We start from the raw sequence: 27,774 nt of genomic DNA, 5'->3' as shown, positions 1-27,774 counted from the left end.
GACATTCCACAAGGCTGGTCCGAGAACCGAGCCCTGGGGCACGCCGCACGTCGTACTTCGACGGTGGAGTGTTTCGCCAACCAATATGGATCGATCCTGTAAGTAGGATCTTATCATTTTCACAAGGTAAGAGGGTACATTCTTCAATTGCGTCAGAAGTCGAGCTGCCTTGGCGAAACCCGTATTGGTTTGGTGATCTATGACCGGTGCTATCGAGGTGCGTGTCGAGTCTTGCCAGAATTAGCCGCTCTAAAAGTTTCCCCGAGGAATCAAGCATACACAGCGGCCTATAGCTGGACGGTTCGGTTGTCGGCTTGCCGGGGCCTTTGTGCAATAGTACTAGTCTGGATTCCTTCCATCGGAAAGGGAAGGTGGTGTTGGCCAAGCAGTTGTTGTAGACGCTGAGTAGGATGTTAGGCTTCCGGAGGAACACCTTGGCTAGAACCTCGTTGAGGATACCATCAGGGCCGGTTGCCTTGCCAGGGGGAAGTCTTTTGCAGGCTTGGGCCAGTTCGGCCAGGGTGAAGTCTTCAACGGTTTCATCTTCTGCGGTTTCTGGTGGGTGGGGCTCGAGTGCCCAGTCCGTCGCTGGGGGGTTCGGAAGAGGTGATCGGCGATCTCCGACTCCATGCCACGGGCTTCAATTCCTGGACGTCGACGACCGATGCGTTTGGTGACGATTTTGTAGGGAAGACCCCACGGGTCAGAGTCAACGGATCTGCATAGGTCGGACCAGCATTTAGCCTGGGAGGATCTTATTGCCTGCCGCAATACCTTCCTCTTGACCTTATATGCGGTTCGGTGAACATCCAGTTGTTCGTGTGACTCTCGCCTTCTTGCTGCCCTGTGGTAACTCCTACGCAGTCGACCGTATTCGTCGCGTAACGTGGCAATTTATTGGTTCTACCTGTGGGCTTGCCTTCTGCCGTGAGGCGGTGGTGCCCTGGGCGGCATGCATGCGTCGCAAGCAGATGTCAAGTATGAAATGTGCTGGTCAGCAGCTTGATACTGTGGGCGTGTTTTCATCAGTAGCGGGCAGAGGTGCTATTGCCAGGTGGGAAGTTAGTGCGTCTAAATTGAACCGTCATGACGCGTCAGAAAAATTACACCTACCTATATAGCATGGTCCCATTTCATTATTTTTCATCCTGTCCTATCAATGCATAACTGAATAATTACTTTTTACAGTTCTATACGTAAAATAATATTATGTCCCAGCATTTTCATCTAATCAATTATATAATCAATTTCTAATTTCTATATTATTACCAATTTTACATTTGATACTAATAAGTTATACATCAGCCCATCAGCGTAACTGCGTACCTAACTAGAAATTTGAACAAGGAGAAGCTTAAGCTTCAGGTATTTTATGACTTAATGGAACCTAACTTTACTAGAGTGCTAAAGACCCAAAGCATCCCCGCTCTAGTTTCACAAATAGACTTATAACAAACAGAGTAACGCAGTACCAAAAAAAAAAAAACATTCATATGGTCTAAGAACAAGGATAATATACACTCGTTTTTAGTTTTATCTAATTTTAGGACATCAGCTAAAATTTAAAATAATTAAACCCAACAAATGTTAAATGTTTAAACTGATAAATACAATGTTTATCGTTCGCTGTGTAAAATTATGTAGGATTATTATACTACACGTGTCACATTTTATATACTTTTAAATAGGTAACAAAACGTTATGAGCACAAAATGAAACACAAACAAAGAATTATGTAATAAACAATCATTTCATGAACAGTATATGATTTAATTGATAACCATTTATAATGTGAATAATTTATTATATTACGTTCTATAAAACTTTAAAGGACATAATATTGTCATTTACAAAAACACGCATTACTTAATAGATAGCTATAATATGTTAATACATTGTTTGACATGGCAATACGAAATACACATTTCATATGTATATATATTTATATATATTGTATGTATTATGTTACACAATAAATTCTAAATATAATATTATATAATGACTACGAAATAAATGTTCGATAAAAAACAAAACCACAAAAATTCCCTTTCTTTATTTCTCTCTTTTGGCGTATTAGGTTTTGATTTCTTTTTCCCAAGAAAATTTTTTGCTTAAGTCAACATTAAAATAAATTAACACTAAACGAAGTAAAAAATTGCAGCTTGTTTCTACTGTAATAATTTTAATATAAATAAATAAAATCTAAAGTGTTATATATCTTACTATCTAGTTTAAAAATATTAAAAAATGCATTGGTATGTCGTCTGCTTAAAAATAATGATTTATAGTGTCTAGTTAATATAAACGAAACAAATCATACAAACAAAGTATTAAAAACATTTCAGAAGTACAGAATGGAAAATAATTAGATAATTATTATAAATAAGTATAAATAGATATACCAATGCTGTCAATGGAATTAAAATATGTGTGGATGTATAATATAATAGTTGTAAACCAATATTAAAATTATAAATTTAATTCATAAGATCTTTTTTCAACTTTGATTTTAACAGAAAAAAATGCGCCTTATGGATTTCTAACTCTGAATATCAGTCTGCTGACGAATTTTCGATTTGTTGACGTTGCTGCCTAAAAATTAATAGTTTTTTTAGTCATTTTAAATGTATTTCAATAAAACCATTAATTTCTTGTTACTGACTTCCATCTCTGGAACAACTGATCTAAGTCATGTCTATGATAAAACGTTATGAATCCTTTTGGTTGTACTCCTTCGAACACGGCTACCACACTTGGTTTTAAATTGTAGAAAAACAAAGCCTGACCCCTTTTAGAGAAGTCTTGTGTTAGCATCTCGATGACCTTGAATAAAAACACGAAAATGAATACCAATATTTTTTTGTAAAAATTCACGTCGTTGTTGGTCAGACCTTCGCCGCAGTAAAGTCCGCGCCATATATATGTGAACAGTCGATGACCACGGGAAGTTCTCTTTTCAAACTTTGTTTCATTACCAAATTCCTCACATAATCTACCGAAGGAAAAACCAAACATCTGTCTGGCGTAACCATCAAATAGTTAATGCCGTCCCTCGTCTGTAATCACGATTTTTTTTCTTATGAAAAACAAGACTGCGTTAAAGTTTTCCACTAACGTACCTTATGTACTTCGATCAATAATTTTGGTCTTGCCGCATGGTATAAAATCGAAACCAAATTCAATCCAATACCTATTAAAACTCCTATTTCCAGAGGTAATACCAAACAAGCGAAAAATGTCGCCAAACCGGGTATGAGATCACTTTCTAAAAGAAAATCGGTAAATGTAAACAAAATATGTATAAATATAAAATACAGAGTAATTCACCAAACATGCTCACCAGTCACCTCCATTTTTTACTTTAACTATGAATTCATTAGAAATCTAATTTTTTAAATAGGTACTAGGTATAATACAGAGTATCCCACGAGTATTTACTCATTGTGATATCTCCTGAGATAATAAATATATCATAAATTTGTTGTTTTTTTTTTTATTAGACTCACATATACAAGCAAGGTCTACATGTATAATATTTTATTTTTTAATTTAATCATTTTTTTGGTAAAAAGTTTAAAAAAAATAAAGATACCTATTTTATAGAGTTTATTTTGCTGAAAATTTTGACCTTTCAATATTTTATTTTCATTAATCACACGATTTTAAATATAAAGTGATAAATAAACCACTTTGTTTTTCCTATAATATGTTGTTAAATCAATTAATTTTTTTTAAATTTAAATTATCTAAATTGGAATTCAAACGAATAGTTTTTGAGATTATTTAAGAATCATAGATCCAAAATAATAGGTTTAGAAGATATGGGGTTATTTGAAAATGATTTTAATTTATGACTACATAGTTCCTAATTTATAATAATCTATTCACATTTTACAATTTATTATAATTATCCAACTTTAAAAATTAATTTACTGTACCTATTAACTATACCAGTCTTAAATGTTCCTTTCAATCTCCACTCCATTTTAAATTCCAACTCTGAACAAGTAATTATTATTATTATTATTTCTTTTATTCAGGAGGCTGGCTTTATTATCTGAGTATTTTTGTTTATATAATTTTTTATATCTTTTGCTATTTATAACTTAATTTTACTATTATTCTACTGTTTTCTTTTCTTTCTTTTTTTTCTTCTTATTATATTGATTGTTAATACTCTAACGTATTGTAATTGTTGAGCTAGATTTATAATAAAAAGCTAATAAAAAAAAAAAAAACTATACCAGTATTACTTATGTAATGTATATAATATACACATTTTAATAACTCAAAAATTATTCATTTTCATTTTCATTTAGAATTTAGATACCTCAACATTTTCATACAAAGGTGTTTTGGTCTTCATTTGAAAAAGATAAGAGTAGGTATGTTGCATCAGGCATCAGGCACTTCATAAATAGTTTAAAAATATAAGTATTCGAAAATATCCTAAGTTGTAGGTATACCTACCAAAATTCAAAATTTGAATTGATAAATTATTTATCGAATAAATGTATGGACACGCAAAATATACAAGCTTGATGGATTTCGTCGTATTTCTATTATAAATATTAATTTAAAATTAACCATGTACTTACTTTTCGATCTATAAATAGGCCTGACCACGCGCACTTCAACCATGAATATGACCGCGGCAACAATGATCGCTGCGAGAGCAGCTTTTGGTATGTAGTAAAGATAGGACGTACAAAAAAGCAAGGCGACGATAACCAAAATACCTGAAAAAAAAATTAAGAGTTTTCGATTTAAATAAAAATTAACATTAACAAACGACAGTGCCTTACGACGTGTAGCGTGAGATCGAATTTTGTGAGCACTATTATTGTCTATTTTACTACAATATTTCATTTTATTTTTCACGTATATTTACGAAAATCAACCATTTATAATTGAGCTATTGAGCATTAGAATTATTACGAGTATTATTAATTATTGTTATTATTAATGAATGATATCATTCTCATTATTCTCACCAGCGTATAAGCCCTCCATCGGAGTTCGAACTCCACTAGCTGCGGTCACGGCACTCCTGGAAAAAGACCCAGAGCCGGGATACGCGTGGAAAAACGAATTGCCGATGTTGCACAGACCGGTGGCCAGTAACTCTTGTGTGGCGTCGACAGGTTTACCGTCGGCTGGAGAACAACGTAAAATATCTATTAGTTAGTATCACAAACATTAATAAACTTAAACGAATTAACGAAACTTAAAACTACGAAATTCATAGCCATATCAAGTCGGTCGTAGGTTTGCTAGGTTCTTCAGTCTACATCAACCGACCGTTATGTTTGCAAGAACTTCAGTAAGTATAAACCCAAACACGGCTTAAAAATTTAAATATTATAATTTATTTTGACCTGATTAAGTATAAATAAGTAGTCCTATCTTTATTACAAATATTACATATAAAACTAATAACTAATAAAGTAATAAGTAATAAGTACAACTTATACAAGCCATAATATAATATTGGAATTTTTACTTGATTTTTGCTGTTTCAAGCGCTTAAAATGCAACAAGCAATGTTCTGATATTCATGTGAAATATTTTCATATTGATGACAATGTATACGTATCAACACTTTAAAAGCACTTTGCTGCAATAGCCAGAAAGCTATTTTAATACAACAGGTGGTATGTATTGGGCAGCAGAGGAGTAGTACCTAGTGTTCATACAGATCCTCCTCTGCTGTCGGTTTAAACGAAAAAAAAACGTGGAATATATTAAGGTAATTAAATTTTTGTTGATACTTGATAGTAATAAATTGCGCCCTTACAACTTAAGCATTAAAATTCTTTATTTTTTTTTCGATAGTATAATTTACTCATATATAAGTATATAGTTACTCTGAGTGCCAAGTCGATATTATTCCTATTATGTTTCGTTAATCCAATAGACAAAAATGTTATAAGTACTGAAATATTGATTGTTGAGTAGGTATGGTTAGATAAGCGTAAAACTACTAAAGTATACATATGTTGTGTAATACATTTAGGTATAATTAAAAATTTTAATTGACTATTGGTATGTATGGTACTTATAACCTAATAAACAGTAATGTTTTAAATTAACTACCAAAAACACTTATTTTTTTTTAAATATAGGGCCATGAGGTTCTTTTATTTTTACACATCACGCCCATAATTAACAAATGCCCACGCCCCACAGCCTCTTAACCATTCTCTTACAAGACTCTGTCTAAAATTTACCTAAAACTTCTATATTATATAATGTTTTATATTATTTAACTGACCGAACGTTTTGCATATAGAAATTGTTTCAATCAGCCCAATTATCGGTAACACTATAACTCCAGAACCTATGTTCGAGACCATTTCAAAGAATCCTACTGTAGTTCCGTTATCTCGCGTGATGCTAAACTTCGGAAGATCGAATTCTGGCAAGCCCGATGGTATTTTACCTGCAACACATAATCACATTTTAATCAGCTGATACGGATACCCACTACCTACCCACACTACCCTTCACGATAGTGTGTATGATATTCAGTGTTCGTTTCCACTTACCAACCAATTTGAACGGTATCGGTGGTATTTCGTCAGAGGTCACGTCGTGCCCCGTTGAGGTTATGTACATGTAACCCACGTAACTGCTAACGATAACCACAATCGAATTTCTGAATGTGCCGATCATCCACATGGATCGGTTCATTACTTTGTGGAACGTGGTCTGTTCTTTCACGTCTTTGGGTCCGATTTGACACAGAGCCATTCTCTTAAATGTTTCAAAAACAGGTGAACATAAAAACATGGCAACCGATGTAGGTAAGCGATACCTAATACGTTGTACATAATGAACGTATCCGTAGGTATTTAAATCCCGCGACCCGCGTTTTATGATTTAGGTACTTACCCTCAACAGAAGAATAATAACAATGCAAATTATCCCTAGCCATGTGTCACCCATTTGGAAATTTTTTATGTCTTTGGATATCGATATTATCATGTCCAATAGCGTTGTGCCCGCGGCTTTGATGCCAATCAAGTCTTTGAATTGTGACGCTATGATGAGTATGGCGACGGCCGACGTAAACCCCGAGTTCACTGGTCCGGAAATAAAATCGATCAAAAAGCCTACGGCGACAATATCAGAGAAAGTATAATTTGTAATAAATGATTAAACGCATAATTATTATGATTTATAAGCGGCTTATGCGCATTCGGTGACGTTTACCTAATCCCACTACGCTCATTATCAATTGGATGACACCTGTTAAGAAACACAGCAGCGTGCCGTACACGGGTCCGAGTCCGTGGAGCGTGTTGTACGTCATTAGCGACACGATGGCCGTCGGCCCCATAGGCACTTCTTTACAGGAACCGAGGAAGACGTATATCAAACAGCCGACGAACGAACCATAAAGACCTTGCTGGAAACGAAATCAAACGCACCGGTAAGCATATTACAAAACTACAGCAATCGGATGAATTAATGAAAAAGAAAAATCATATTGTTATAATATTATGTATAATGTATATCAATTATATTTACTTGTGGCGGCAGACCGGCTAGAGCGGAATAGGCCATCGATTGTGGGATAAGCGTCAGACCGACTGTGATGCCCGCCAGAAGATCTCCGATACCGTCGTCTGCGGAATAAGTCGGCCACCATTGCAAAATCGGTAGTCTTTTGGTGATTGTTTTGTACGTAAACATTGTCTTTGAATTACTGTTCAGACACGACGAGAATTCGTGAAATTTTTCTTTGACATTTTTCTTAGGTCTTTCTCCGACTTCGTCTACAACTGTGTGATACAAATTTAACATCGACTTTTCCCCTCTCAACGGGAATATTTCACGATGCGTCTCAATATTAATTTCTAACTGTTTTCAATTAAAAACTGTTAATAATTAATATTATAACGATTCAATTCAAAAGTCACTTCTTTAGCAGCCTTATTCTATTGCGAATCTCGAGTAATCAGAAATTATCAATAGTTAAAGTTTATAAGACGTAATAGATCATAGACGTATATAATATACTATATTATTATACGGTATAGGTATTGTAATTTATCATCAATTGTTTAATTGATTTTTATTAATTTTATCATGATCCGTATTGACTTACGTATGAAGTCGTTACTGCCTATCGTATATTGAGATCTTAAATTATTATCGTTCACCTCCATATTTTCACATCGGTTTTCGTGACGATCATTATCATCGTTTGTAATAGTCATTTAGAATAATCTGGAAATTAAATCATTACATTTACTTAATATGGCATAGTTATTATTAGTGATGTAAAATTGTATAATAAAAATGTATAAAATCGTATTATACATGGTATTATACACGCTGTATAGAATTATTTTATACAATGGTATAAAACTTTTTTTTCGCTAAGTGGTTAAACTTAGCGAAAAATTTTCCATTAGAATTTTTTTATGCATCAGTGTATAATGTATATGTATGTACTGCTGGAGTATTGTTGATACAATATTTCCAAAAAGAGATTGCGGATGATAAAGCTGTCAGTGGAGTGTTTACAGTGATTCATGAGTTGAGTGTTGATATGGGGAGACCACAGCCAATTATATTTTATTTTACAAAGTTAATTTGTTCTTAAAATTATTACCGTGGTCGTTTTACCGAAAGTCTCATGGCTGCGAGCCGTTCTAACGAGGCCGACGTGTCGGCAAAATTGCCCTTTAAAAAATTTCCGATTCCAACACTACGAAATGTTAGTAACGAAATTTAGTATTTACAATAATAGCTTAAACCTTTATATTCAGTCATGTGTCCTTATGGTGTATTTCTTCATTTAAATGGTTGTAAATATATATATATATATATATATATATATAATATTTTGAACTTTAATTTACTCAAAATATTATTTCTTTTTCAGTTAGTGTTAAATGTCAAAATGCTGTATGAAACAAAATTTCAATCAAGTTTTGCAGTTTTCATATCACAGGGGTGATCACCATCCTTAATTTTGGAAACAGAAAATTTATGAAGCTAATTCGAAGCGAACCACATTATTATTAAGATATGTCTATATAAAACGGTTTACAATAAATGAAGGATAATTTATTTTTTACACTACACAGAACATTATTGTTCAGTTGAGCGCCACCAAGGAATGATATTTTACTTTTGAGGAGCGCTTTATTACTATGATATTTAATTTTATTCTAAGCTTGGTGTTGAGAGCCGCTATAGATAGATGTCCTATAACTGGTGTATGCCTTTACACGGTCAAAAATACTGTGGCAAACAAAAATGTAACAAAAAAAAATAAAAATATTTTATATAGATCATTTCGTCATCATTATTTTATTTCGCCTTTAAAAAAAATATATAATTCCATTTATTCCTTATGTATTTTGTGTATGCTATCCAACAAAATAGCGGTCGACCCCGTTCACTGATAACAATGTAAATAATATAATATGAGTACCTTATCTAGTTAGGTAGTATACGAAGAAGTCTATGGTCTTATCATATTAACTTCGATATTCTCCCACTTGAGCCGGAGATGGTAGTGTGTTCGGTTAAGGAAAGTGTGGACGAGTGTGCAATCGGCTTGTACTTTAGTACGTCTTGCTAACTTGATCGATGTGCGTACCGCGTCATACTCCCGCCCCAAACCGAACATGCGGACCACACCGGTTCAGCGGGTACCCTCTGGTCACCATCCGCACCGTACGAACGACGTTGGTCAGTGTGTGGGGCAGTGTATACGGATAAGGAGAGAACGCAGGCGCCGGGGCCGTATCGACCTATATAATATAGTAAGCAGAGTCTACGCTCAAAATAATTATTCCGCTGACCAAACGCCGTGTGAAAACTGAGATCGACATTTCATTTCACGGGGACCAAGAGACCAATGTTTTAATTGTTAGTTTACAATTGACGGGTCAACGTTTGAGTGTTGCAGCTGCGTATAGCTATAGGGCCCATTAAAATTAGCCAAACGCATATAACTATTATATCAACAACATGAATAATATAATGATTAATAAATTGCTGTATAATAAATATGGCGCACGCGTGTGTGACAAATAACACCCGGATGGTCCATCTGATGGCAAACAATTAATAAATCAACTGTATACAGTATCGGTCCAAGGTTTTGTATCTATCTTTTATTTGTTCATTTTTTTTTTTTTTTTTATCGACAGAAAAATAATCGAATCAATGAGAGACAAATTTACACGCGCATAATACTTTTCGTTCAATTGATTCAAGATTGATTATTGTTGTTGTAGTAATGTACGACTATTAAGTCGTCTTTGTTTATTGTCGTACGCTATGGCAGTGACGGTATTTATTTTTTAGACGTATGCATACAAAGCAAATGAAAAAAAAAGTGCGTACGTTAGTGGATGTCACTCTGATGTGCAGTAGGGGTTACAAGTGAGTTATTGTAATGGATGGTATTGAATTTGAATTCAATGATATATAATATCATTGTATACGAAAAACGATTCTGAGTGGAGACGGTTTATCAGTCTAGGATATGTTATAGGTACCTACTATATTAATTATATTGTCAAATCAGATTCATTATATGTACCTACTCGGGCTACTCGACTCACTCAATCATTCGTTGTAGCCAGTAGGTTTATACAATTTATTATATAGTATACTCTAGAAATTTAAGTACGCACGAATAATATTTTTAAATTACACCTATGTAACTAAAATTATTATTCTTGATACAACACCATATTAAGAGTCTTGTTTCAAATTTTCAAGCTTTTTTACCAAAAGAATAAAATTGTATTGTCATTTATAAAAAACAAAACTAAAAAGATCAAAAATTTCAAATATCTATAAATAACTTAAAAAGATTTGAAATATTTGTTGTGAAGTTGTATCAAGTACAGAAAATTCCAGTATGAACTTTCAGAAAAAAATGCATGTGTCTACTGTAATTTGTTTTAGAGTTACACCAATATCAAAATTAGATTTTCTCAAAAATTGATTTGGTGTAAAAATTCCTGTTTTCCCGATGCTTTTGAAAACTACTAGGAATTTTAAAATTTGAACTCACCAATGCACCAACTAGATTCACTTTTCCATCGGAAAAGCTACTAAAATTTAAAATCGAAGTATACTATTTCGACAACATGTCGTGTACCAGTGCCGTAGACAGGAATTTTATATGGGGGGGGGGGGGGTAATTATAATAATAACATGTTATAGTACATTAAGAAAAAATAACACATTATTTATAATTTTATATCTTTATTTTGATAGTGTCTTTATAATATTAGATCTATTTTTCTCTTTTTTTTTTATAGTTCGTGTGTACGACGTGTACACAGACACAAAAAAACACACGTCATTGTAAAATCAATTTATTCATCGCTCCGCTCAGAATCTAAAAAACGTTTAAAGGAGTAAAGGACCAGAAGTTTCAATTTCACACCCATCGTCACGAATCATGGAGTATATTTTACTCTTTAGTAAATAATTACGAACAAGAACTATATCAAGTAGTTTTTTCCTACCGTAATTTATTATATAGAAATAAATCTGGAACTCTTCGCTTATGTAGGGGAAGGCGGGGCAGTACCGTACGGTTAAGCTTCCATGGCTTATAAATCATGCAATTTTTAACGAAATTAAATTTTTTAAACTGGTATATATAGAAAAACTTATAGTCTATAACTTTTATTCGAAACTTTTTTCTATTTTTTTTTTTTTTTTAATTTGTTTAATTTGCGTTTTACTTTTTTTGAGAAAAATACCGTTTTACCCCAGATGCTACCCGTATGTACTCTAGGGCAAAATCGTATGAGGATAATTGTAATAGCAAAACACAGTTCATTATATTTATTGGTAAGTTATTAATTGATATTGGACTTTTATTTAATTAACTTGTAAAGTTTAACTAAAATTAGGCAGTTGGTAGTAAGTTATGTATGATTTCATTTTCATTAATTAAAAATGTACCTAAACATTGTTTTCAATTTATCAAAATGTCAACAAATTAATAACACAACACAATATGCGATAAAACCTACTCCCATTGGCAGTAGTAGGTACAACAAAATATAAAACTTACCTAAGTACCTATATAGTTATTATATAGTGTATAACCATACGATTTTGCCCCACAAGACTATTAAAAGTTATCGAGCTTCATATCAAGCATTAAATTAATAAATTAATGTATTTATACTAAAAATGTAAATTACACTTAATTAGCTATTGAATAATAAATATGGCATACCTGAACAATTTTTTCGCATATAAAAGTTCACTCTTTGAAATTTTGATAATATTTTAGTAATTGAATGTAAATATATAAAACGTATTTATTTTAAAAACGTGATATCATAACACGTGTACTATCATATTCAATAAATAACAAACAAAACGTTTCAAATCGGTGTATTCAGTTTACTTCCATGATAACAATTATTGATAATATTCCGATAATACGATTTTGCCCCGCAAACGGTAATACCCCATCTTCCCCTATATTTGATATGTTCATAAATTATATGTAAATAAAGGGGTAATCTACAATAAGACAATGTCAGTTCAAAGAGTAGACATACAGGGGTGGAGTGACATTACAGACATCTGTAGATGATGAATGTGCTGAAGAACTATAGGTACATAATAAGTAGGTACACAGAAAATGAAGATGAGGAAAAAGACATCAAAACCATGTGTAACATGTAAAAACTATAGAATTTTATAGTTACATATTACAATGCATTAATTAAGTGTAATTTTTACTCTAATGTTTATCCTATATTATCCATTGCTTATATCAGTATTTATTATTTACTTTGCCGGTACCCAAGTGGCCTATAAAAGATCATTTCTACTTAAAAATATTTAAAAACAGTTTGAGCAATTCAATTACAACCAAACATTTGGAGTCATTAATGTTGATTGAAAACAAATTCTTTATAGTTTAGTTATACAAAGTACATATTATGACATTAAATTTGTATTATTATAATATTATTATTATTATAAATATTAAAACAAAAAACATATTTGTTAATTTTATAAGTTAAATTTGATTTTTTTTTCAAGTCTATAGTTAACCCCTGAAATAGTTGGCCGATGAGCCAATGGGCTGGAAAAATATGTTTTCCAGACCTGAAATTAGGTTCCACTCCGCCCCTGTAGACATATACAGTAATTTATCATTGATTAATTATAGCGATTTAAGATTCTGAACAAAGCGATGAGTGAAATTATTTTACAATATCCTTTTTAGTTTGTTCTATGATAATTATGACTCTCTTGAGCAGTAAAAATTCATAGGTTTTCATCTTGAATATTATCTTTTCTGGAAATTAAGGAAATTAAATCTGGTTGATTCTTAGGAGGATCAAATGTAAAAAAAGGTGGTAATTCGTGGATGTCACTCTGCTGTACAGTAGGTTACAAGTGGGTTACTATAATGTATGGAATTAAATTTGAATCCAATGATATTATATCATTGTATACGAAAAACGATTCTGAGCGGAGACGGTTTATCTGTCTAGGATATATTATAGATTATTATTTATTATTACTTATTATTAATACTCATTAAAATATTTGACTTTCCTGTGGACATTTTTTTTTTTTTTTAAGATTTATTATAGATTATTAAAAATTATCAAATCTAAGATTTAAAAAAAAATTTATGAATTTCTAGCTTAAAATAATTTGTGATTTGTACGTATGTTATCAAAATTCAAATTTTGAATGCTTGTAAACAAATAAATTTTTATCGATATTTATAGAAAAAAAAAGTTGAAAAATTAAAATTTCAGTAAACAGCTCAAAACAAATCAAAATATTTTGAAAATTGCATGGTGGATAGAATATACTTATATAAACTTTCGGTGAAAATTGGTTGTATCTATGGTGATTTGTTTTTAAATTTCATCAAAAACCAAAATTGATTTTCTCGAAAACTGATTGTGCATAAAAATTTCCATTTTTTCCTTCTTTAATTTGTTTATCCCAACTATTTAGAAAAATATTAAGAATTTTTACTTCTGACATCCCCCCCCCCAAAAAAAAAAAAATAAAATAAGTACCATCTAGATTCACTTTCTGATCTAACAAGATTCTGAAGTCAAAAATCGAAGAATTTTTACTGCCACAAAACGTGAAGACACACAAAAAACACACACACGTCATGGTAAAATCAATATATTCCTCGCTCCGCTCAGAATCTAAAAATCTCCGGCCGTGCTTATAATAATTGGGGGCAAAAAAAATAGGAAAAGTCGGATATTTATACGCAAATCCGTTGTTCGACCAAATCGATATTGTTATTCGATTTCAATTCAAAAACAAACAACCGTAGGTACTTTAAATCTTAATTTTTCACCATATGTCCATATTATTACTTCCTATATTACCTACATAGTATAGTTTTAAAAATATTTCGAATCTTTTTGAACTATTTATTGGAATGTGAATTTTTTGACTTATAAAGCAAAGTGGTTATCTAATTTTTTATTTTTGCATTAATATGTGATTAATTGATGAATTTATATCATAATATACAATTTTATTAATTGAAATCGCGAATTATTTTTATATGAGTTTTTATCTACCGATTGGTAAGGTTAAATAATCTCATATTATTATCATTCATTGCGACCATGATTTATTTATCTTAAATAATTTTAGTTTAGAGATTAGACCCAGAAGTCTATCGACAAGAAACAAAGTCAAGAATACTGCAAACCAGGTATATACAGATGATTTCATTTTCTAAAATCCTCAATACATTTTATCATAAATATTAGAAATAAAATTACAAATATATTTTTATAACTTATTATTTATTATTAAAAAGTAACAACAACCATTTGTCTCGACAATTAAATAAGTAATAAGTATACTATATTAAATGATTTATTTAATTATAAAAAAATATGTAAGAATTCATTCCTATAAATTATAGGGATGATTTCCCTAAATTCTAGTTAATATCCTTATTTATAGAGATTATTTTTCTTAAACATAATAAATTCACAACTTATTAAATAATATTAGAAAAAACAGTTAATATCACAAATTCAAATAATACTTATTAGTCAACTTCCTAGTTGTTTACTCCAGCACCGTAAAATAAATCAAATGAAGACAATATCGATAAGATAATATTTATATATAGCCTACAAAAACGACAAAGTTAAAATTAAATATATTTTTTTATAAAATTCAACAAAATATTAGTTCTAGGTAACTATAATTACCTAGGTATGTGTTTTTTTTTCAATTGTAATACTGATTAATACTTATTAAAGTATTAAATCATTTAAGTATATAAATACACGTTACACATAAATTAATAATACTAATTTTGAGACGTAATACGAGCCATAAATCATTAGTTGAGTATAAATCTTAAAGTCCATACGTATCTCATTACAATTAATTCATAATTATTAAACCTATTTTATTTTTAATTTGTTTAATTCATAATATACAGAGTGATTCGCCAGGAATGCTCAACTATATTTTTCCTTAAATTATTTATTTATTCAAATCTATAAGTAAGTTAATTTAAGGGCATATTTTGATACCACTTAAGGAGTGTTCTGTGATTAAACAAAAATCGTTCTTCAAATGAAAACCAGCTTTTCTATATAAATAGTCAAGTTGATAGCTTTTTTTTTTAATTTCATTGTGTATACGTCCAATTTTTCCAAATAACTAAGTTTTTAAAATGTATGTTCTAATGATAATAGATTTAAAATTTGAATACGTTGGGCCTACCTATGTCGATTTTATAACTATATACTGATTAATTAAAATGTATTAGCAATTTATAATTTTCTATAACTGCCTGTGTTTAATAATTGCTATAGGATCTAAGGCACCTGCTATAACCTAAAATATTACAATTATTTTTTTTTAAACTATTACTCCTATTTTTAGTATATACATAAACACTGAAGTGTTAGTAACTAACTACTATTAGTATTAGTTTACAAGTTACAACTGCAGACCTCGTAATAATATAAGATTCAATAGACAATAATCATAATTATTATTATTATCATTTACTGTCGAAGAAATAAATACATCTTCAATTAGTGTTGAATTTAGTATAGTTCTGCAAAAATCATATTTGTCCAATTGTTATATGTGAGTAACTGAAATTATCTACCTTTTTATTTTATAAGAATTATACGATTTTAAATGTGCGTTTACACGTTAACAAATTTTTACACTACGGCACATATAAATATAAAATATAATATTACCATAAATATATTTAATCTATTCGATGGTATAAGTAAACAATTAAAGTGGACATTGCTAGTTATAAATAAAACAGGTAGGTTAGCCTAGGTAGCATTAACATTAATAATTATTCTAATATTCGACTGTATTACTGTACCTATGTCCTATATTATACAATTAATATCAACTATAATTTATCATTATTACAATACCTAATATAATAAAGAGCAATTCACTATGAAATATGAATTCTCACTAATATTTTTTTCATTTAATAATGAATTTATTCAAATTCCGATTGTTGGCATTCTTAAGTTAATAGGTATCATACTATTTGATTGATAATCATATTTTCGAATATTCAATTATATATGTATAGGATCCATTTAAGGAGTTTAAAGTATATAGCGATAAAAACGTGTTGTGTTTTATACATATTATAAATCCGATACACTAGTTATTAGTTATAATAATCCCAAAAATCAGAATTTAAATAAATTGATTATTAAATAGAAAACGAGGGTGAACAATGAGCTGCATGCTTAGCAAATTACATAGTCGGGGTTGGGCAGTATCTTCGATATAAATATCTTAGATACAATTGTATCTTGTATCTTGTGTAAAAATAATAATCAATAATAAATAATAATAATAATTAATAATCTAGAAATTTTAATATTTTAATTTAATATTGCAGATTGTTGGAAATAATTTTTCAACCCACTACCGATAAATCATAAAATATAGTTATAAATGTGAGGCCGTGTATAGTATTATTACTTATTAGTTATCATATACCTATGATAAAATAATTTTTTTTTTTATTTGTAGTTTATTAGTGGTTTTGGAGATCATAGCGTATAGTAAACTATTGAGAATGTCAAATTAATATTCATATAATGTCACTAATAATAATTAATATAACCCTCGGGATTAAGAATAGAACATAGTCTGCAATGAATGAGTAAATTACAAAGTTCTTTATTGATAACATAAACAAATATATTTTTATAAATGATATACATTTTAAACTATTTTAGATTCTGAACGAAGTGATGAATGTATTGATTTTACAATGATGTGTGTGTGTGCTTTTTTTTTTTATTGTAAGTGTGTGGGAATGTTGTATACTGGTATATGACTGAGAGATTATGAATGGAGCACTGTGAAAGATGACCGCCCATAAAAATAACAAAACACCAAATATTAATTTTTTGAATTCATTGTATTTTTTATATCTTAACTAATAAATTTAAAATTACATCTCTATCATAAATTATATGAATCAAAAAAAATATTGTCAGTCTCTTAGTGCGATAGAGTGTACGATATTTTTAGTAAATCCATCTTTAGCCAACACAAACAAACTGGATGGTTTGCCCACGCGAGAACATGCCACGTATAATTGTCATAGTATAATATTATACGCATAATTGTCATTACATAGCTGTACGGTCGCCAACCATGATTCCAGCAACGTCGTCAACTACAGGTGCATTGAATCTACGAATGTGCTCTCCAGCTGGTGTTTTATCAGGATTGATGACAATTGCGTGATTGTCACTTTGTAATTTGGGCATGTGTGATTTGAATAATTTCAACAATTCATTGTGCTCATTCAATAAAGCGTCCAGATCACTGACGATGCGTCTGGCAAAAGGAGAATTAAGGTTATTATAACTACAACGTGCATCCACACGATTGGCAAGTGCGCTTTCGGAGTCCTCACCGCCCATAAAGTAAATTTGTAAAAATGTATGTGGTTCGTTTGGCATTGGTAGCAATGAGCCCACTCTATGATAAACTTGGCCTTTGATTTTGACCTTTGATGTTGACCATTTACAGCATTATTTTTAACTATTTCTATTGCTCCGAACGATGTCATTTGGAAACATTAACTGAATGTTCGAATTGACTTCAGGAACAGGTTAGAATCTGGGTCCGTACCGATAAGTAAACCGTTCAATGGTTCAGGTAGTGTTTCAATTTCCGATAGTTGCACTTTTCCTGACGCGCAACACATACCAGCTGGCTCATTTTTGAACTTCAGCGCATTACAATGCGGACATTCCTTGTCCATAGCACCAATCTCTACTTTCGAATGAGCGTAATATTACGGATATTCAATATAGGGCTCGAATACTCGAATACTAGACGAAGGAATGAATTGGATGTAAATGCTCTATGTACTTGTTGGCGTTGTCGGTCATTTGCTCTGCGTGGTGTCAACTACGAATTGACGCGCTTCTAATCGTCTTATTTGATTTTGTTCAGCTGGCATTGTACAAAATGCACAAATCGATACAATTAAAGTTCATAATAAACTAAATTAATTAATTTATGTTTATATCTATATGGAAATACGTCAGACGACAGCGGCGACTACGGCGGCTGATCGGTCAGTGTGGCCATCATTGATTAAATATATGAAACAGCGATTAAATATAAAAAATAAAAAATAAAATAATAATAATTTAATATGTTTGTTAACCAACGGCAACTCGATAAAAAAAAAAAATTGTAGTAGGTTAAAAAAATCCCTGTATGAGCCACCCTTTAAAATAAAAATAGGGATGTGAATAATAGTTTACATCACTCTCTGAGACCTACTTAATATACACAACAAATTTCATGAAAATCAGTCCAGCCGTTTCGGAGGAGTTTGGTAACAAACATTGTGACACGAGATTTTTTTATATATTAGATATACATTATCTGTGACACACGCGCCTTGAATTGGACTATTCTAAAGCCAAGTATCAAGTATCTTGTATCGCGATACTCCAAAGTAAAGTATCTCAATACTCTTTTTTGAGTATCTTGCCCAATCCTGTACATATAGTATGTATAAGTATAATAAGTACCCACACATGCTTGCCTCTCTCCAATATATATCTACCAACTACTGGATACTACCAATTGTCTACTATTGATTATAAATACCTACTTTAAATATTGTATTTATGGTCGATGTTACTATATTGTATGTTTTGTGTTTTAACAAGATCATAGCCCCCCTAATCATCAGAATTTTTCACTGGATCCGTGCTTATACGTTAGGCTGTTAGAGACCTTAATAATTTGAGACACACGCGTACTTACTCCAAAATAAATGTATTAAATTTCCAATAAATTAACCGTTGTATTCGTAAACATTGTTTTGATACGATTAAGTATTTTTGTTAAAAATATTTTTGAGTCTACGAATTTAACGGTTTAGATACCTATGTAAAATATAATTCATCGCGCATGACGTTTTTTTCTCGTAAAATCAAATGGTACTTACCTGCTCAAAAGACTCCCAATCCGAAAACGGTATAAGTGTAATATAATAATATTATGTAGATATATGTGTTATTGTAGTATGTTGTGTTGAAGTATATATATCGTAACTCGTAAGCTGAAGACGACCATATAGTCGGTTATGACTTATGTGGTGTTGTTCTTGTTTTTCCGACGATCCTTTTACTTAATGCAGATCATAACGATCGCCGATATTACGTGAGTATTATTTATATTATATTAATCGGATCGATACCGTTGAAAATAACGACCGGAAAAAATAAAACCTTATATCTCTGAAAAAAACAGATCGATGAGTCGATGTCCAGTAATGTTTAAATATCGTATTAATTATAGCGGTTTGTACACAATACGATGGGTCGCGATACACACAAGTATTGCCCTGCACAGGTGGTAAAGAAGTTAAATAATTATTGCATGATGGCTCGAATGACTTCGTATAATACAATATATTTTAAGCACACGCGTATGCGATCGGACACTGACGCGAGTCTCCGATGTTACACTAACGGTCAAATGTCGTTCAGTGCGACTATTTATTAGGTATTATATTGTTATAATAATTAACTATTATTATTATTATTATTATTACGCTGCTGTCGTGTTCATGCGCGCGCGTTTGGGGTAATATATATATATGCTTATTAATTTATATTTCGTACGGTCACATCGTTTAAACATCCACACGGTTATCTGCGTGTGTACACATTCCGCATTATATATTAATACTCATTAGCGTTAATATATTAAAGTGTTATCGTTTGACGATTGTTCGTAAACTATCACCATCACGTGCGAACGATGGTCGGTTTATAGCACTCTAGCTGCTGGTGTCTCATCCTTGTTGTCGCATTTTGTGGTGCCTATTATGGTATTAATAACTTGTGATAATTAATAATTATATAAATAACGATTCAACTCAAACACAAAAAATATCAAGCATGTGATTAATGTCTTAAGAAAATAAACCTGTAGACAATTGAATTTAACTTTCAAAAAAAAAAAAAAATAATAATAATTCGTAATTATATAACTGTTACTGTCTCCTGGTTGTAAGATCGTAACCATTCTTATAACATAATAAACTAACATTTTTGGTTAATGTTTTACCGAGAAGTAAAAAAAAGTAATGATAAAAAACGAAAAGACCGTTTCTAAAAAGCACCAACAAATAGTATAACGCACACATACACAGCTCGTTTTACTCGGTATAATGGTATCCCCAGTGGCCTAGACCCTAGAAAATAATAATATACACCTATATGTAGCCATTTAGGTATTGTGAACAACGTTTAGTAAACATAGGTATTATAAGTACCTTCAACCTACTTAATTGTATACCTACTTAACACTTGGTACCTTTACTCAATGTTTGTCCAAATTTGAAACGTGTCTGTTATACAACTCTTGAACGTCAAAATATTAACGGGTACCTAAAATATGTTAAATATAAAATGATTAATGATTAATTCTTAGACAAAATCACCTTTAAACGATTACATCGGCCCTCACTTATTGTCTCATCTAGTATCATCTTTATATACTTATATTATCAAATATGTTTAGGCATGTACAGTGACCATGGCTATAGTCATAATTGAAATACTAGTTATAATTGTATGTTATTGAAAACTAATCCACGGTCGACTCTTTTTGAGAGTATGTGTTCTTAAATTTTACGTTTCATCAAAAGTGACAAAATATTGCGGATTATAAAAGGTCATACAGTTCGCCGATAAAGTTCTACGCATATTTTTTTTCCAAGAACTTGTAAATATTTAAGGCTTACAGTGGATTAAAACCTCAAGCTACCCCTTCACTTATTCTCCCTATAAAATCTTACCGAAATTATCCAACACGCCAACACTTACACATATGCAATTGGAAACAATTTTTAGAGATATGCCAAAATAACTATAGATGAATTGCGAAAAATATAAAAAAAATATGAAAATATTACTCCGAGAAGTGTATAATGTACGTGGTTACTTCGTAAAAATGATTGAAATTAAATCATTGTTTAAATATTATAATTAACTGAAATAATATAAATTAACTAACAAATAGTTATATAAATTACTGACTTGATACAATAAAAATAAAACTCATCGAATAGTATTTCTTGTTGTAATTACTATTTACTGCTATTTATTATGTAGTGATCATCTCGTAAGTCATAACTTGTTTCAAATCAACTCGCATAACTGACAAGTACGAAGACACGAATTATTTCATTATTCATAAATAATTTCCAATCTGCTTAGTGGGACTGCAGGATTACATGGATACAGACGTACGTGAAGAATGTACCTCTACATATAGTATTATTTTTCTGTAAACATTTTTACCGATATATAATATATACAAGAAGTAGGTAATAATTCTATGTTTTTTTTTATTTCTGGTTAATAACTAGTAGTTATTAACGAAATGCCAAATCCAATATCATTATATATTCATAAAATAAATACAGTTTAGTATTAAGACTACACAGCGTAGCCCTAAATATAAATACATTTAATTGTTTATTGAGTTTAAATTAAATATTTATAAGTTCAAATTTCGATTGTTTAAAATATACTAAATATGTATTGTAATTAATATCTATAATAATAGTTAATTCATATTATCATATTAAACATGATTTATGAATTATATACTTACATCACAAACTATGCTTTTAAACTCAAATTTCAATGTGTTGCATAATATTTAGCTAGTTAATTATATCATTGATTATAAATATATTATTGTATTTATAATCAATGTTTATATTTACTCATATAAAATTCAATTAACAGACATTTTTATCAATTATTATTATTTCTATATTATCTACTTCGCTTCCATCAACTCAATACATACAATAATATTATAACACCACCTATATGATCCACACGTATCATACCCAGAGTACAACATAACAAATTCAAAACGTTAATGTTTATAACTTTTTTTTTTTTGTCATCGTTTATTAATGTTTACTATACAATAATATACAGCCATATACTAAACACATTATATTATAAACAATTATGGTTGATTCGTGATTCACCGTACAAACAAAATTACTAATATATTAATGTTTATAACATAAACCAATCTGTTTGACAAAATTAAATTAAAAGTTATTAGTGTGAACAAATAAATAAGCTAATGGACACTATAAGAACAGAAGTTGTAATTAAGATCAATAAAAATAAAAATGATTTACTTACAACAATTTTACATTAAATAATATTGTATGGTAATTAAACATTCTTCGATCGAGGAGACCATCCACTAATATAATTAATAATAAGTAGCCAATAGCCATCATATAGACATGCGCAGGATTTGCTGGTAGAGGGAGCAGACTTTTTGGTAACACAGTCCTGTCAGTCCCCGTCAATTATTATCATTGTATTTTTTCGAGATGATTTATTAATATCACGTCATGATTGAAGGTATTAGATTGTCTTATATTTTCATCAATTTATAAACTTTATTTGGGGAACAGAGTTTACCTCACAAGAGAGGCATATTTGAGATAATTGTTTAGGGGGGAGGGAGGAAAAATACAAAAATCTCTCAGCTATTAAAATATAAGGAAATTTGAATACAATAAATTTTTTTTTAATTGGTTAGGGTTTTAGATACTGGTTCAAACTTGTTCAGTTATAATTCAAAATAAACTCAACAAAATAAAAAGAACCTTATTTATTGTTCAGAAGTTTAAATTTAAATATAATATAGTCACAGATAGGAAGTCATGAAATAATTATAATATAAGGTCTATATTTCTTTTTTTCATGGCAGCAAACATATTAATGGCCTCATGTATTTGAATGTGTCTGTGTCTGTGTTTATGAATATTTAGTAAAACCAATTCAACTAAGCGATCTTGTCCCACACTCGATCGCAACCAAGTTTTTAACCTAAATTGAAAAAGCAAAGTATAACAAAATAATGAAATTACCATGCATAAGTAAATAAGCAGGTCAGTATTTGAACATAAGTGTGCAATTTATTGGTCAGTTATAGCAAATGAGAAAATTAGTTTATGAATTATTAATTCAAATTATGCTTAAAAATTATCAGTGATATATGGTCATATAAGGTATAACATAACTTTGTTATTTAAAGACTTAAAATTTAAAATGAAATATTACTTAATTTAGTACATGCAGCAAGAGATGTTAGCATAGGTAGTTATGTAGAAAAGCTAGTATATAAATAAGAAAACTCATAAATATAATCAAAATTGGGTACCGTATTTATTTTGGTGGGAACTACCATTTAACATAATATAAATCTTATCTTAATTCATGGTGGAATTGGGAACACACGGTAGGCAAGTACGTCCTAGTCATAATTCTCATCAGTAAAAATAAAATAATTTAACTAGCTACCACAAAACAGTAAAAAAATAAACAATTCTTGGTACTCGGGGAGAGGGGAAGGCCAATGCCTTATTGCCCCCCTCAAATACGCCACTGGAGACAACTACCCACACTGTCAAACCTGTCTAGCACCAATGTTAAGTTAGTTCTTAATTTATTATTGATTTTTGCTCTTTGTATAAGTTACTAGTTAGTATACATTTTTTCGAGAGTTGTTTCGTTTTGAAATATATACCTACCTAATTAACAGTAATGCTGGTCGCTAGGAGTATAATACGATTAAGTTTAAGTCCTATTAATGATTATATTACAACAAAAATCAAACTATTTATTAAAAACCTATAATACCGATTATTCAGATTGTAACAATATAATCTATTCTCTATAAATTAATCATTTTTTCTTTATCCACTATATAGACTAAAAATATACCTACCATTTTTAACAAAAATTATTTAAATAGTTTCCTTGAGACTCGGATAGTGTTTATAACTTTTTTTGCAACCCTTATGAGTTATAGGTTTTGTTATTGTAGGATGACTCACATATGACATTAGTTTTAACTCATGAAAATCAAATATTTTTAAATTTATTCAAATGATTTACATAGGTAAAAAATAAATTACTATACCTAATTATATTTAAAGAAGTATAGAAATAAAGCATGGTAAAAATGATGATTCTTTAAGCATAATATCTTAAAATTAAGCATTTATTAACAGAATTACAATGATTACTTTTATAATTTGTCTTCTTAATTATGGAGTAGGTATGGATATATTTTTCAAGTATAAACAATAAATATTATTACATCGGCTTGTAACCATTAGTTTAATCTATTTCCAATTTTTTTGTGTTAACCTTAAAAATATGTCATTAAAACAATTAAAACATATAAATTAAAAAGCATAATATCATAGTAATAGTACTAATAGTAGTATACAATATAGTAATTGTGTTTTTTTGTTAAATATTTCAATAATAGCAAAACGAAAAAAAATAGAAAATTAGACTAATTTTAACTCACGTGAAACAATACAGCATGATAAAATTGTTATAAAAAACAAGCGATGAACTCTAAGACCCGTCTAAGCAATATACGCTGATCTTATATATTGTATACTACCTACTATGACACTTAGATTATGCTAAATTACTACAGTAAAGTACGATATTTATCACTAGTCAGTCATGACCATCATCATGGACCCAGACTAAAATATATTAGAAAATAGAAATGTCTGCAAGAGTACAGGGGGGTTCACTTTAGTTGTAAACACGGTTATCTACAGTGTAGATAACCGTGGTTGTAAATGATATTTTTACTTATTTACATATTACTTTTTTTTTTGCCTATGAAAATATTCTGTTGTTTTTATTAAGACAACTTTCGATGCTTCCTCTTATATTTTTTTTAAACCACTCTGTTATTTCTGACTCTTGTATATATACCACAATTAGTATTACATCTGTTATAGCCTATAGGTGTATAGTTAGGTGTCTATTTACAACACGCGTCATTCGACCGCAGACCGTGCCTTTGTATCGTTATAGTTTAGACATTTTTAGACGATTTAAATTGTGTTGACTAGTACATAGGTACCAACAATGCAATTGCTGCAGTTTATTTTTCTATAAAGAATACATTTTTTTTCTCTAATCGTATGATAACTATAATTATACTAAAATATAATTGAAACAAAATTTTTAGTTTGGTACTGTTAATTTTAAAAATTCATAGTCTCGTGACTTCTTCTGGTTATCGAAGTCGTTCGTTGGTGTTACAGAACCGTTATTAGCAGCGGATGGGGTCTAAGGATTCAACTTCCTCTTTACTTCTTCCCACCCCCATAAATAAAATTAAGCGTATCTACATATATGCAGAATTATTATTATTAACTATACGGTCTGAAATTCTGACTGGGGATTTCTAACCCCCCCCCCTCTCCCACGGAATTAAATCCTATACCTATAAGCCACTGCGTTTAAGTATAATACCTATATATGATACAACAATCACATAGACTATAGAGTGTAAAATATTAAATTATCTCTATCTCGCTGTTTGATAATTATTTACAGTTATCACTTATCAAACACGTATTTTATACCATGACGATAATATAATATATTCATGCAGGAAATATGAATATATTTACACTATTATGCAGCACAAAGCTGCAAAACAAACCCAATTAGGCACATAGCTTAAATTATTATGTCACACCATCACACACAAAGACTATATTATTATTTTCGTTTAATTGTGGAATTAAAAAAATACAAGTCCTTGTTTAGTTATATACATAAGATAAGCGTAGATATATATAGTAGATATATATTTGCATCGGAATGATAATTACGATTAAATGACGTATGTGTTTGCAGACAAAAAATATCTTTGCCTAAGTCCACATACATATTTAACAAATTGAAAACAAAAGGCATTATTATTTTTAATATAATTTTTACCTATGTTAGCAACACTATATCACGTTATATGTATATTATATACATTTATGAAAATGTGCAATACCATCGGAGTTCGGTCAACATATTTTGCATTTGTATATCTGTCCAACGGCAGTCAAACTCACTCTGATTTCTATGTTCATTACCTATTCATTAAAGCTTCAATAGTTGTTGTATCATTTAACTATTATTATAAATCATAACAGTTCAATTTACAAAATACGTAGACTAATTTTGAGCTAAATTTATTCTACGAACCTATTATTTTCTACACCGTTCTACTGTAACTTAATGTAAGTACCTCAGTACCTGAATGGCTACGTCGGTATTGACTTATATAATTCAACAACAATAAAATATGATACTATATTTAATTTTATAACAATTTAGAATGTAATTTAAATGTGATTTTTTTTAGTAAAAAAAATAGTTCAACATAGACAAATATAAACATAGATTCCTCAAATAATAATAGTTCTGAAGACCTCGAAAGAAATAAAAATCTGTGTTGTTGAGTATTCTATAAAATTAATTTTCCCACAGCTATAACCCATTGCTTGTATAACAACGGAAATGATTTGTCATATCATTATAATTTATACATTTACCGTTTGGTCCAAGCTTAAAGTCAATATTTTTTCATTTTTTTATCACACGCCGTCTTTTCCCGAACATAAAGATATTTAAGATTTCAACAATGTATGAAATCAACTGGTAAACGATTATTTATTAGTTAATCATAGGTACCTACATTTTTTCAAGTGTAGGTAACGTCTAAGGTGTTAGCGTGATCCAAATCTGACAGCTGTTTATCAATTTCACTAATTCGGCAATAACTCTGCCAATAAACCTACCATATATTATCAAGAGGAAAAAAAATATAAAATAATAAATATCCTTAGAAATTAGAGTCTAGCACGCTGATTTATCATTGAATCCAACATTTTACACACATCCATAAACCATTACTTCTATTACTGCAGTGACCTACTCAAATACACAATACAGAAGTACCTATAGCTACTCGTATATACAAAACCTATTATTAATAACCTCTTCGGTTTTTCGTTTCTCAAGGAAGTGTCAAATATCCTTAGATAAAAATTATATTTTTCAGGACTGAATCTACTTATACACTATATATTAATTTTTTTTTAACCTATATTTGATATAACTATAGTTAAAAATTTTAAATAGATGTGTTATCGATCCCGAAATAATAATTATGTGTAATAATACTATTTTTTAATCATACCTGTTCTGCATAAGCTCACGCCAAATAGATACGTATACCGTATATTATGTATAAAATAATATTATGTTGTTCGACCACAGCACAGCGTCGAAGACGAAACGGAGAGACCAAATACAATTGTTTCAATCACACAGTAAC

General features: G+C 30.2%; 1 protein-coding gene, 1 long non-coding RNA gene and 1 pseudogene across 5 annotated transcripts in view; 1 reads left to right on the top strand and 2 right to left on the bottom strand.

Annotated features, from left to right (window-relative positions):
• The window catches only part of LOC149058902 (uncharacterized), a 33,188-nt gene extending 23,880 nt beyond the window's left edge, over positions 1-9,308 (top strand). The window contains exon 3 of the long non-coding RNA XR_016190589.1: positions 8,897-9,308. This is a non-coding gene — a long non-coding RNA (uncharacterized LOC149058902). The remainder of the gene's footprint in view (positions 1-8,896) is intronic.
• On the bottom strand, positions 1,732-27,774 carry LOC107172022 (sodium-independent sulfate anion transporter-like). Of its 4 annotated transcripts, XM_089221499.1 has the most exons (14): positions 19,874-20,049; positions 19,511-19,802; positions 8,114-8,235; positions 7,534-7,787; positions 7,216-7,411; positions 6,895-7,115; positions 6,549-6,756; positions 6,275-6,442; positions 4,995-5,156; positions 4,599-4,739; positions 3,120-3,265; positions 2,892-3,056; positions 2,663-2,823; positions 1,732-2,592 (listed from the first exon to the last, which is right to left on the bottom strand). In XM_089221499.1, the coding sequence occupies exons 3-14, from the start codon at positions 8,223-8,225 to the stop codon at positions 2,553-2,555; spliced, it is 1,974 nt and encodes a 657-aa protein (XP_089077625.1). In that variant the 5' UTR covers positions 8,226-8,235; positions 19,511-19,802; positions 19,874-20,049; the 3' UTR covers positions 1,732-2,552. The 4 variants fall into 4 exon arrangements, with proteins under 4 accessions (XP_089077625.1, XP_089077627.1, XP_089077624.1 ...); XM_089221501.1 differs by lacking the exons at positions 19,511-19,802; positions 19,874-20,049 and adding an exon at positions 27,637-27,774; XM_089221498.1 differs by having other exon boundaries at positions 19,511-20,049.
• On the bottom strand, positions 17,346-19,495 carry LOC149058901 (uncharacterized; annotated as a pseudogene).

Source organism: Diuraphis noxia, unplaced genomic scaffold (assembly GCF_037042655.1).
Source record: "Diuraphis noxia isolate RWA-SAM2 unplaced genomic scaffold, SU_Dnox_SAM2 contig0002, whole genome shotgun sequence".
Taxonomy (NCBI): Eukaryota; Metazoa; Arthropoda; class Insecta; order Hemiptera; family Aphididae; genus Diuraphis; species Diuraphis noxia.
Note: the sequence above shows the minus strand (reverse complement) of the source record. Positions and strands in the feature narration are given on the sequence as shown.

Bases quoted from the DNA above. Each gene is read 5' to 3' on its own strand.
- LOC107172022 (XM_089221501.1), bottom strand. From the start codon at position 8,225: ATGACTATTACAAACGATGATAATGATCGTCACGAAAACCGATGTGAA. The intron at 5,157-6,274 runs GTCAGTTAAATA...GTTGTTCTCCAG, and splicing joins TTCTATATGCAAAACGTTCG to CCGACGGTAAACCTGTCGAC. The intron at 3,057-3,119 runs GTACGTTAGTGG...TCGTGATTACAG, and splicing joins TATTGATCGAAGTACATAAG to ACGAGGGACGGCATTAACTA.